General features: G+C 37.1%; 1 protein-coding gene across 6 annotated transcripts in view; it reads left to right on the top strand.

Annotated features, from left to right (window-relative positions):
- LOC124632164 (altered inheritance of mitochondria protein 3) overlaps nt 1–12,147 on the top strand; it is a 35,676-nt gene that overhangs the window by 2,509 nt on the left and 21,020 nt on the right. For 4 of the 6 annotated variants that reach the window (XM_047166869.1, XM_047166864.1, XM_047166867.1 and 1 more), the window contains exon 3: nt 2,343–2,485. In XM_047166869.1, coding sequence (XP_047022825.1) covers nt 2,364–2,485 — 122 coding nt within the window. In that variant the 5' untranslated portion in view covers nt 2,343–2,363. Of the gene's footprint in view, nt 1–2,342; nt 2,486–11,526; nt 11,900–12,147 lie in introns of those variants that run through there. The other 2 variants (XM_047166866.1, XM_047166870.1) reach the window with 2 other exon arrangements.

The following is a 12,147-nucleotide window of genomic DNA, read 5'->3' as shown; positions in this document are numbered from 1 at the left end:
CCACCTGCGTGAACATAAACGTACCTACGTACCTAATTGAATTTCTTCTAACGTTAAAAATACATATCATCTCTTATCTGTACCACGAACAGTTCAAAGCAAAATAATGTTCGTATTTACAAACGAATATCGTAAAATATTATGTTGTTTTCCGCGATGTGGAAACATGAAATAAGCTAATTCTGTCACGGAGGTGTGAAAAGTCGCCTTCCGTGTCCATTTCGCAATTACAACGACACTCGTACACAAATAAATCCAGTGACAAGCTATTTCTCTGAAGCCGATGAATTACTATACTATTGCACACTAATTAAGCATCAGTTAGACAGTAAATACCTACCTCGTTTGTTTATTTACAAAAGTACAAATAAAGGCGCCAATGTTTTGATCGTAGATTTCTTCATATTTCAATACTAGAATATTCTACGCTACACCGAAATCTAGTATTGAAAACTTATTCGCACAAAGCTGGCTGCCTTCAACACATTATTCGGAAAAAATATGATAGCCGTCGTTGGCGGTGGCTCGGCTAATAAAAACGCAATAACACGAGGTGCTCTGACGCCAACCCCGAGGCGTGAATCTTCCGAGAGTGTAATAAAATTATCTCATGAGAAGGATAAAATTTGTCATCCTAATTTTTCTGATACGCGTCCTGGGGTAAATAGTCGTATATTCTAGCTAGGGCAACAAAATGAACTAGTAAAATAAACTACGCAACGCTTCTCGTTACACTTAATGAACTTTTGATCTGAAGGCATCGTTCACACCAAACGTATTGTCCGCCGCTGACTGTGAGCGCGCGTTACGCAGTTTATTGCTTTTCCATATATATTGAAATTGTCGTTCACACCGAACCGACTATACGCTGTTACGTCGTCTGTTGTAGCTGACTCTCAGTAGCCGATTATTTTACTACGCGACTATGCACGGCGGACGCGGATTGGCTACGCGGACGCAGTTGCCGAATAGCGCCGCTCCGCCGCGTACGCACCGCCGCTCCGCCGCGTCCGCACCGCCGCGCAGTGATGCCAGATTGGGGGGATTCCCCCCAAATTTGGGGGTATTTTCTGCCCACGGGGGATTTTTTGGGGGGAACAATCCTTTGGGGGGATCAGCGGGAAACTACACAAGAAACTGTAAGAATTTTCACTGTACATGAAATATTTTTATTGAGCCTAAGTTACTATGGACGTCTGACATTGTTCTTTTCGCAATTGTTTAAACGTGATTGATTTGATTATAATAAATAAGTGTTGATTACAGTACAAGTTGTTTTCCTCTTACCTTAAAGTAATTGTCAATCTTTCTTCTGGCTGAATAGCACGTCGATAATTAGTGTCCCTTTTATATAAACTTATACGTATTAAAGATAGTAACTCATCGAATGTTTTTACTGTCATACGAAAATATTTCTTGAACTTATTTGGATAAAGTCTATATTCGAAATATAAAGTATGAAATTGACCAAGAAAACATCTCTTCAAATTTAAGGGATGTACCCACAATCTCTTCTTTTTATTATTTTCGTCTTCCTCTAGAGCTTCGCAAATGGCAACTATCTGAATGCGCATCATTTAATTGAAATATCAGTAAACGTTTTTTTAAAAATACACTAGTTTTATCGTATGGGAACCACGAGTGATCTCAGAGATCGTTTATAAAATACTACGAGCAACTTCAAATACTGAGCTCTTTTATGTGTAGAATAGTCGGCCGCTCAGCGTACGCATCTAGTGTGAACCTACACGAGCGTATTCTTTTGTTCACACATGTAGCGCATCGTACGCTATAGCCTATTGTCGGCTTGGTGAGTACGCGTACTGCAGATTGAGTCGACGTTCACACTGAGGCCGACTGTGAGTATACTCACAGTCAGCGGCGGACAATACGTTTGGTGTGAACAATCCCGAAAGCCTGCCAGTAAGAAGAAACTAAATTGATAAATGTAAGCAATAGATAACATTACTCGATTACTACGAGAATTAGGATATTCATTAACAAAGCTTTCAAAACTAATTCAATAATTTACATCATCAAATTCTAATATAGCGAAGTGTTTATGTATCTCTGTATGCATTCTTGGGTCATAAACCAATGTATTTTTGAATGTCTGCATGCATCGTAAATTTTATTATGCTTTCAAGTCTGCAGTTAAACTGAATCTGATTTAAAATGCGGCAGTATCTACGACTGTTATGTTTTTATTTATTAAATATCTAAGTACCTACTTCATTATCTATGATGATTTGTATCCTACATAGGTATTACATTCCCATTACATAAATTACAGTATTTAAATGTAAGACGAAGGTTACTAACAAGATTGTTTCACGTTCCAGCGCTGAACGAACGACTTAAAGATGGCCACCGGCCCGAAGATTGTACACAAGCAGTTCAACTCGCCCATCGGGCTGTACTCCCAGCAGAACATCAAGGAGACGCTCACCAAGCATATGTCGAACCTTGGCAACGGCACTGTGGGGTAAGTAACTAAGCATCTAAGTGGTTTCTTAAAACAACCGTTTAATTCAAAAGAATGTAAAAATTCATAGTAAACAGAGTGCTGATTCCGAGTTTTTTGAGCGTTCGTAACTCGATCCGTAATTATAACTCTATTGAAATAAAGAGTCGTATGCTGCGTCACATGATTTGGGTTTAACATCTTCATTCATTTTTCCGGTTAATAATGTTTACACTCGCAAAAGTGAGCGCGACTGTAATACGACCAAGTACCGATGACAGTCTTTATTAAATAAACAATTCAAAGATAAGTGCTACGTAATTCAATGGTGTAATAATCTTCGCATCGAAAAATTTAACTTGCTAAACTCGCACTAGGCACTCAGTTGTTTAAACAAAAACAGACGTTTATGATGGCAGTGAACTTGGGACTAAGGCTTACACCGCACTACGATTAAGCTGCAGCTGTTTAGGAGCTTGTTAGAAACAAGTAAATTTTGTAACATTTTAAAGGAGTGTAGCCTAGTCCTAATGTCTGCCGAATCAGTTGTACAAAGGGCCTGATACAGGTAGTGCAAGTCAGTGGCCATATTGAGTTAAACGAAAGCTGTACAAAATTATGTGAAAACGTGCGTAACAAGCAAGATAATGTGTAACGGTTGCGACCTTTGGGAGATGTACCTAATGATTGATTTTACACCTCAGAAGAGCACACTTAGTTGATTTTCAAACACTCTTCATTTAATTACGGCGAATTCTAAAGTTGGAAACCAGCCTTTATTGTTCGTCCCGATCGACTTCGATTCATTCTTCAGTGGGGAGACTCAATTTTATTACTGCCTCTTGTGCGTTCTCGAAGCTCATTCGTACTAAAATGACAAGAGGTTACATACGATATTTTTGGAGGAACTGGTGCTTATACTTACATTAATATTCTGCACATTATATAGAAACTGTTTCATGATATATGCCGTATCTGGTTTTAATTACCAAGACGTCTTATTCTTCAAGAAGAGTGAATGTCAATGCCACGTAGATACATATGCACAGTGTTTGATTTCACTCAAAAATTTTCCCTATGCTGTTTGTTGCATAAATGAATCAAGGAATGCGTTTAAAATGGAAGAGTAGAACACCCACGTGTCTATTTCATATACTTTTTTTTATAAAAATTAATATCAATTTCATGACCTTGACCTAAAAAAATCAATAAAAAAATTATGTAAGCGTAACTAATTACGATAAATATATTTTTTTGATATAGTTCCATGAAGGATCTTTTGGCGCTTATTCCCCAGTTTTGATTTTTGAATTAACACCTTTGGTCACTGAGTTATTATTATTTTTTCAGATTTTTGTTTTTATTTTTTTTCTCTTAAATGACTTAAAAGTGCGGCTTGTGAGTAGCACTCAAAGATTGTTCTCAATTAGGTCTATCGTTGATAAAAAAACCACTATCCACTATCGCGGCGTTTGGGAGTTATTGAATTTCAAAATTTTATGTTAGGGTTGTCACACAACTTGACCTTTCATGTTTAGTTCGATTGTTTTCTTATATTAATTTCAGAGTTGATATTTTTTTCCTTTATTTACAAATCTATTTGTTTAGAAATAAAATATATCTTGTACACAGGATGTTGAGGTGTTAACAGACTGATCAAACAATCGACGTTGATCGAAGTCGATAGATTTACGTAATAAGCTTTGATCGACTAACGGAGACCGTTCAATTAATCATGTTTTTATTTCGATGAAGGTTCACAGGTAGCGTGGGAAAGGGTCCACCTTCGTCAGGCTTTTGCTGAAACCCTACGCTGATACATGTGAACTAGAGAAACAGAGGTGAGGAACCATGGAGCCGTTACAGACCCATGGCGCCATTTTGCCTCAGCAGGGGCTTACCCAACCTGCTGAGGGATGTCCGTCCGGGCCCCGACCGGAGGACTTACTACATGAAGGCGCCAACCCTCATGTTGGTACACGAGTGGCAAACGATGCTGTGGATCGCGCCACAGCCGGTACATCTCAAAATCCGGAAGTAACCGCAAATATGCAAGGATTATATACGCGTTTTCCATATTTTTGAGTGTTTTCACGCAGAAAGCAAAAAATATAAAAAGAACGCCTCACCTGACGACCTAACACCATCTGATTTAACAACCGTACTTTTCAGAGAATTGTACCGACAGGAAGAGAACAGATGTTATAGTCTCTTTACCGTGGACTAAAATTTTGTGTATTGTCACAGTCATCGGATGCCAATTATATGACTGGACGTACCTTTCCTCGAGCTGGCGCGTACGTACCTTTCCGCGGGATGATGTGAACAATGTTCTCTTCCTGTCGGTATGCTCTCAGAGCAAGCGGCCGAATCGCGCAATAAATTTTGGCGCTCAGATAGGGAACATCACTGCCGAAAAATGAACAGGAGAAAAACTATGATCTAGAAGGATTTGTCTGCCGAAAGCTGTTCATGAACTTCTGAACCCAATCTACGAAGAAAACTTGCAGTTGGCAGAGGTCGATGATGAAGATCCATCGTTCGATGCATCTTCATCATTGGGCGATAATGAAAATCCATCCAATATTGATATTTGCACGCTGCTGGTACTTGAAAATGAAAATGATTTGTATGCGTCATAAAATCAATTAAATAATATAGAACCAACTTGCAAAAAGACACTATAACATAAAGTGATTTCCTCTAAGTTGTTTTTGGAATATAATGTGGCAAGAAGTATCTTATGTGTCGTTTTTGGATATAAAAATCCCTCATATAATTTTTTCTATAAAAAATATATATCATATTTGTTTGACCTTAGTGACACCCCTAAATCGCATCATTTGACCTTTATTCATAACTCCCAAACGCCGCGATAGTGGAACGTGGTTTTTTTATCAACGATAGACCTAATTGAGAACAATCTTTGAGTGCTACTCACAAGCCGCACTTTTAAGACATTTAAGAGAAAAAAAATAAAAACAAAAATCTGAAAAAATAATAATAACTCAGTGACCAAAGGTGTTAATTCAAAAATCAAAACTGGGGAATAAGCGCCAAAAGATCCTTCATGGAACTATATCAAAAAAATATATTTATCGTAATTAGTTACGCTTACATAATTTTTTTATTGATTTTTTTAGGTCAAGGTCATGAAATTGATATTAATTTTTATAAAAAAAAGTATATGAAATAGACACGTGGGTGTTCTACTCTTCCATTTTAAACGCATTCCTTGATTCATTTATGCAACAAACAGCATAGGGAAAATTTTTGAGTGAAATCAAACACTGTGATATGTATTGAATCGATTACCCTCGTCATAATTCGAGATCGTATTAAATTAATCTGTCTGGTCTACTTTTATTATGTTCTATTGGAGGAGATAAGTTCATAGAAGGTAAGGGCAATAAGCCGGTATTACAGACACCTTCTTATTTCATAAACCTGTGATAAGTTTAGCTTCAGGGTAAATAATTTTAGCCCGTTAAAATACATTAAATTGGTACAAATGACTTTTTTTCACAAAAAATATCCCTACAGGTAATTTTCCCCGAGTAGATAAATATTAAGCTCCAAGCTGCTAATATTGGTAAAATAAATATTGTTAAGAATAAGTATTTAATTAACTTAGCTATCACAAGCTACTGCTACCGTTCATCGTGCTCTGCAAGGGAAATAGTAAATGGCAATTTTACGTCACACTCCTTCTGGTTTTACAAAGCTCTGCTACCGACCGCTTTATCTCAGATTTACAATGATCAGTGACAGTTGAATGATACTACCCATATCCATCAACTCGTGTGATATAATCTTATTCGCACGCACATTTTAATAAAGACGTATATTTTCTAATAAGGAACACATTAATGAAATATTAATATTATAGACAGGTGTGGAATGCTTGGCCACTGTGGCATATTTGTACCGTATATCAAAATGAATCCTTTTGTTCTTCGCACGAAAACAAGAAAAATCATGGAAATGACCACGACTAAAGTTAGGTACGTTTCAATCTTGATAATGGGAGACCCAAAATATTTTCCGAGATTAGGGTCATGTTTACATGACTAAAAAGAAAGCAGTATAAATAATTAAGGTCTATGTAACTGTCACATGTTTTGTTTACATTCCGGTAATAAATAAGGCAATAATCCTATTGGGTACCTGCTTACTTGTTTACTTGATGAATAAGGGTCTCGTTGTTATAAAGAATACGCGTCTGGTGCCCAGCGTGATGAAATGATCTTGTTAAAAAAGGTCCGTTTTGGCAACATGGTCAGTCTGTCACCTTAGAATTTATTGTAGAGCAAAATGCCAAATATTTAGCTTATATTTATTTTCAGCACTGCATTTATGGATTTTGAGAGGCATTGACTTCTAAGCGTAGGAAGCAGGTCGTTCTCATCAGACAGTCAAGTGCAAACGGAAACAGTAAGATACGTATCTGATATTTAAAGTCTTCAGGCGGTATCACATTGAAAGTTTTCAGGCGGTATTCTTGTTTCGGCTATAGAATTGACAATTGTTTATTTCCTTACGCAACAGAGCAAAACAAAATGAAATTATATTAACTATTAGATATGTCATTGGATGAAAAATACAGAGTGTTCGGGGAGATTAAAACTAGGTACACCGGCAATTTTATTTACTATTTAAGTAGAATGCTTAAATAGTAAACAACATTGAATTCCTTTTTCATTGCGTTGAAATTAATCCAATGGCAGATATTCTACATATTTTCTGGTTGGATGTCAAAAACTACTTACAGCGTTGGAACTCAATAAAATATAACTCATTTCTATTGTTTCCGCTTGTTAAGATTTTTATTTTATCTCTACTTTCACTATTGTGAAGCAAGAATCATTTTCAACTTTCCGCCCAGGAATTTTTAATACTATCTAATAAATAAGAAATTACATTGCTACTCGTCTTTTATCTTAGATTATTAAATGGGAACAAAGATATATAATTAAATGAAAGCAAATTCAAAACAAAATACTTTCCGGTAAGAAGACACGTGCGTAGACTTAAAAACTGATTACATTAAATGTACGTTGCAATTAATGTCGGTTGTATCCGTAAACACCTGTATAAAACCAGTCATTACTTGGTTTCTAATTAATGGTTATAATGCTAATTAATTTATGCTTCATTATTTCATTATAACACCTAAGCGAAGCTAGATGCATTGCTCTGATGATTTTTGTATATATCACCTATTACAAGTTCCTAATTGGCTGTGTAAAAATAAAGCAATACAAATAGGAATGTCAAAAGTACAAGAAAGTGTTTATTTATGAGTAGTTCAGTAATTGTTTCACGGTATTTGACCATTTGCCAGGGTGATGACGTCTTGTTGATACAATTGTGGAGTAATTTGTCTATTCAACCGATAACATCAATAGTACAACAAAGGCAAAAGAATTCGCTCTTGTAGTAACGCACCGTATTTCACGCACATTTTTTCTACAAAGATATACCCACCTGATTAGATAACCTTTAATTTTAATCAAAAAAAATCTAGAATTTATACAGTGTATTGAGAGCGAAAGTGAATATTTTACACAAATTATACCTAGACATAATTCGTACAGAACTTTCACATTGTGCATAAATCCCGAACTAAACCACTAAAATACTTAACATTATCGCGTCTAATCGGAATGTAGACTGACTGCACGGCGTTAAAAATAATAGTCGCGAGTTATAAATAAAGTCGCACACACGCAAACATAGGAAACAAAACAAAATAATAGACGTGCCAATAGGCGGTCCATGAGTCATAGTCACCCCGAATCAATATGATCTATCCGTTTAAACATTACTTCTATCTGTGAAATATATGAACAGCTCACGTGAGCCTCTAATGGAAGAGCTCTAACTAAATCTATGACGCTAATACAATGTGCAGTGAGCCTATTTGAATCACTGACTGTGATAACGCATTCGCTTGAACTAAAATTCGGATATTTGTAAACCCATAAACATTAAAAATAAAAAGGAATAGTTACGTGAAAATATTTAAACATCGCGTATTATGTGGATTATCCAATTAGTAAAGAACGTGGTCTATGCACAAAAATACTATCATTATCAGCCTTTTTATGGTTCCGATGCCTGGGCACAGGCCTCCTCACACGAAGAAGGATTCAGCGTTAATCACCTCACTTGATCAATGCGGGTTGGTATATGCGTCATCAATTTGTAGAATCATATTCAAATATTCGTACCGTGCTTCTCGCCCCCATTTTCTGTCTTTGCTTGTTTAGCTAAAACCCATGATTGTACCATAATCTTACGAGCTTTCATGACGATCTTATTTATCTAAGCGCTTCTGATATGAAGATCACTATGATAATTAATATGGAAGAAGCAGTAAGAGTACATTAGGGTAGGGATCGTGTTTCGAATGAGGAGCTTCCCTCGATATTCAAGTATTTATCGATAGCGATACATTAAGTAGGTGAAGCGAATATTATATAGGTAACATACATCCAAAATTAGTAACAATGGACTAACATCGAGTTCTCATACCTGAGACTGCAGTAACTTTATAAAAAAAAGTAAGATTAAGAAACTGAAAATACTTAGCAATCAAAACGCACCTTTTTTTTTTCCGACGTTAAAAATCATCAAATGACCCCTCCCGCTGTGGGTTAGCAGCGGTGAGGGAGTGTCAGACTCTTACTGACTAAAAACCGTCGTGTTCCGTCATAGGCCTTTTATGTACCAGGGCCGCGGTATCTCTTTCGAACAACCCGCAGCCCCGGCAGGCCTTGGCCCTGCTGGGCCCCGCTGGGGTTGCTGACATCTCTTTGAGGAGCGCGTGGAACAACGCACGCCGTCGACACGGGTCTGTCGTCTAAGAAGACAGAGGGACGATGAGCCACCCAAACTCACCGCCCACAGACCCACGCCTACGGAAAGCCGTCTTTCCATACGACGTACTGCTACTTGAAAGCTTCTGAATAGTATACATTTTATTACCACCTGTTAATCCTAACCGGTGCAATAACAATGATTTACAGATTGTTGTCGCAGTTAACATGCCGCAGCCGTGTCTTATCTTATGGGCGACAGGCCAATTCGAAAGTGCAATTCAAAAACGAACAAATAGTCACTCATATAGATGACGCCACCGGCTTAGGTGAACAAAATACAGGATGACTCTTAAACAAAACCATTTGTTCAAAGAAAGTATCCCGCCCTGATTTTAATGGCTTCATTTGTTTTGGCTTTTATACGACTTCTCTCTTCTTCAAAATTCTATCCTTTTGTGAAACCCCACCTTCAATACAACTTTAAGGAAATATTTCTTGTAAGATGAACGATTTCAAGTGAAGGTCGTAAAAAGCGATAAGTTTTTAGGTTCTAGGCTGACCTGAAAACATTTTTCCATGAATATCTTAAAAACGTAGACACAGCCTCAATAAATTGATAAAATAAACAAGATGTAATTTTGTTGTTGTTGACTGGTGTCGCAATATAATATCTGGGTCACCTATATCGGCTATATCTTGAAGGTCAAACACCCAAGATGTGGCTTCAATTACTGACCGTCCTCACTTTCCAGCTAAACGACTTTGATGCAAGCGTAACATTGTTTACCAATTAACCAACCTACAATACCCAGTCTGGGAAGTGTGGAGCGCTCACAGACCTACACTGAAGAGCGGTTTACGCAAACCCTTAACAGTATAAAGCGTTGTTTCACCACTTGATTAATGATAAGTCAAATTTGGTTCGCCTATAAAGTTGTATTAATACAAGTTTGGAAAGAGGCGTGGAGTTACTCATAAATATTTAAACAAGCCGTTTTTGCAGGTTGACCTTAACCTGCCTCACGTTAAACGGGTGACATAAGTTATAGATGCGTGCAGTCTACAAAACATGTTTTGCCTCCCACCCACCATCGCCGGTTACACTGTCATCTGCTGATAGAATACTGAATAAGGGTACCTAACTTGTTAATTAAAAACAAGCTTTGACCGCTGAAGTGTTCATTTTTAACGAGGCCCATTTTGTACTACAGACATTACTTTAATTCATTGTGATGTGTGTCGGGTGTCATTTACTTTCGGGAGCTCCCACACACAGTTGCCTCGCAGTCTCTCATTTATAAACAATTGATAGACGGCCTTTAATAATGACACCAACCTGTTGACAAAGGTACCTTCATTGAAGACTGCATCCAAAGATAAACGTTGTGCCGATTTGAATGCCGTTGACCGATCAATTATGGAGTGCGCGCTACCGAAGGGGCACTGACATTTACGCAGATGAAATTTAGCAGCGCGCCAACATACTGGGCATTCCGTTGTGCATGTGGATCATCAAAGTAATGCTAAAATAAATTGGTGCAATACATGATACCTTTGTGTTGGAACGTTCTAAGTACGCTTGGTAAATGTCTGCGTTCAACGCTAGTGATGGAAGCACTCAGTGTATTTGCTTTGCTTGAGAGTATTATCTGATGTAAGACAGATTGCTTGCGTTTTGATTTAGGTGTGTATGGAAAGTAATGGTGCCTAGCCAGGATGAAATCAGGCGCTGTTAGTAGTTAAGATCTAACACAGTTTATCAATGCAATGCAAAAAAGGTTGAATTTTCGACATTGCGTAGGGAGGTCCTTACGGAGATAGCAACCTATTGCAAATAGGGCCAAAAGATTCTATCTTTGTAAATGAATGCAAAACCACCTTTTAATTAAACGCAATAATTTATGTTCGCCAAAAAATAAGAAACCCCTGTTACGGTCATAATATTACTTTAATCAACAAATTAAATGTATTCAGTACAATGGAATCACTTTGAATGTTATTTCGTGCGAGTAATTGCTACCTAACGCCGTGTTTTATCTCCTATCTCGTTATTAATGGCAAAAGCGACAAAAAGTGGAAATAAACAAGCAAATGAGGAAGAAGGCGCACGCGCCGGCACAGTCGCGACGCGGCCGTAACCGCGCACAACACGCATGCGCGCGAATACTCAAATTCCATATTCATAATTCAAAATTCATATTTAATTCTTGTGTAAAAAATAAATAGCTGCTAATTTAAAAACTTTTTATGTAAAGAAGTAAACAATATTTGACTGATATTTTATGTGGAATTTGAAATTACTTAATATGGAAAAATCATATTTTTACTGAAGTGCATTTATATGTATATTTTGATAAAATACTACTCCCATTTGAATGTCTCATTGCATTGTCTCCTGCAAAATTATCACAGTGATATCATAATCATAAAAATAGAAGTTAGCCTGAACCAAAGCAGACTCACGAGCGAGTCAGGATTTGGCATAAAACCGACCGCACACTCATCGCTATATAAATATAAAGGAGAATTAATACATTGTCGAGCTAATTAATTTGTCCTAAAGTGTACTGTGAGTGCTAGTTACAATGGGTACTGTCATCGAGACAAACGGGTAAGAAATATTCAGGTTATTGGGAATTTACGTGCCTGCGTTTTATTCAAATAAGTATGTACTTCAAAACAGACGGAAGACAGACCACCTATTGACGTGTAGATCGTTATTGGCGTGCAGTAATTACTTTCTTTGTAATATTTACATTAATTCACCATTAATATTCTCAATACAGCTCTATAAGAGGTACTTATTCGATCCTATAAATCAATATTTTACGTGTTCTGGTTGATAAATGACTGTGTGGA

This window comes from Helicoverpa zea, chromosome 7 (assembly GCF_022581195.2).
Source record: "Helicoverpa zea isolate HzStark_Cry1AcR chromosome 7, ilHelZeax1.1, whole genome shotgun sequence".
Lineage (NCBI taxonomy): Eukaryota > Metazoa > Arthropoda > Insecta > Lepidoptera > Noctuidae > Helicoverpa > Helicoverpa zea.
Note: the sequence above shows the minus strand (reverse complement) of the source record. Positions and strands in the feature narration are given on the sequence as shown.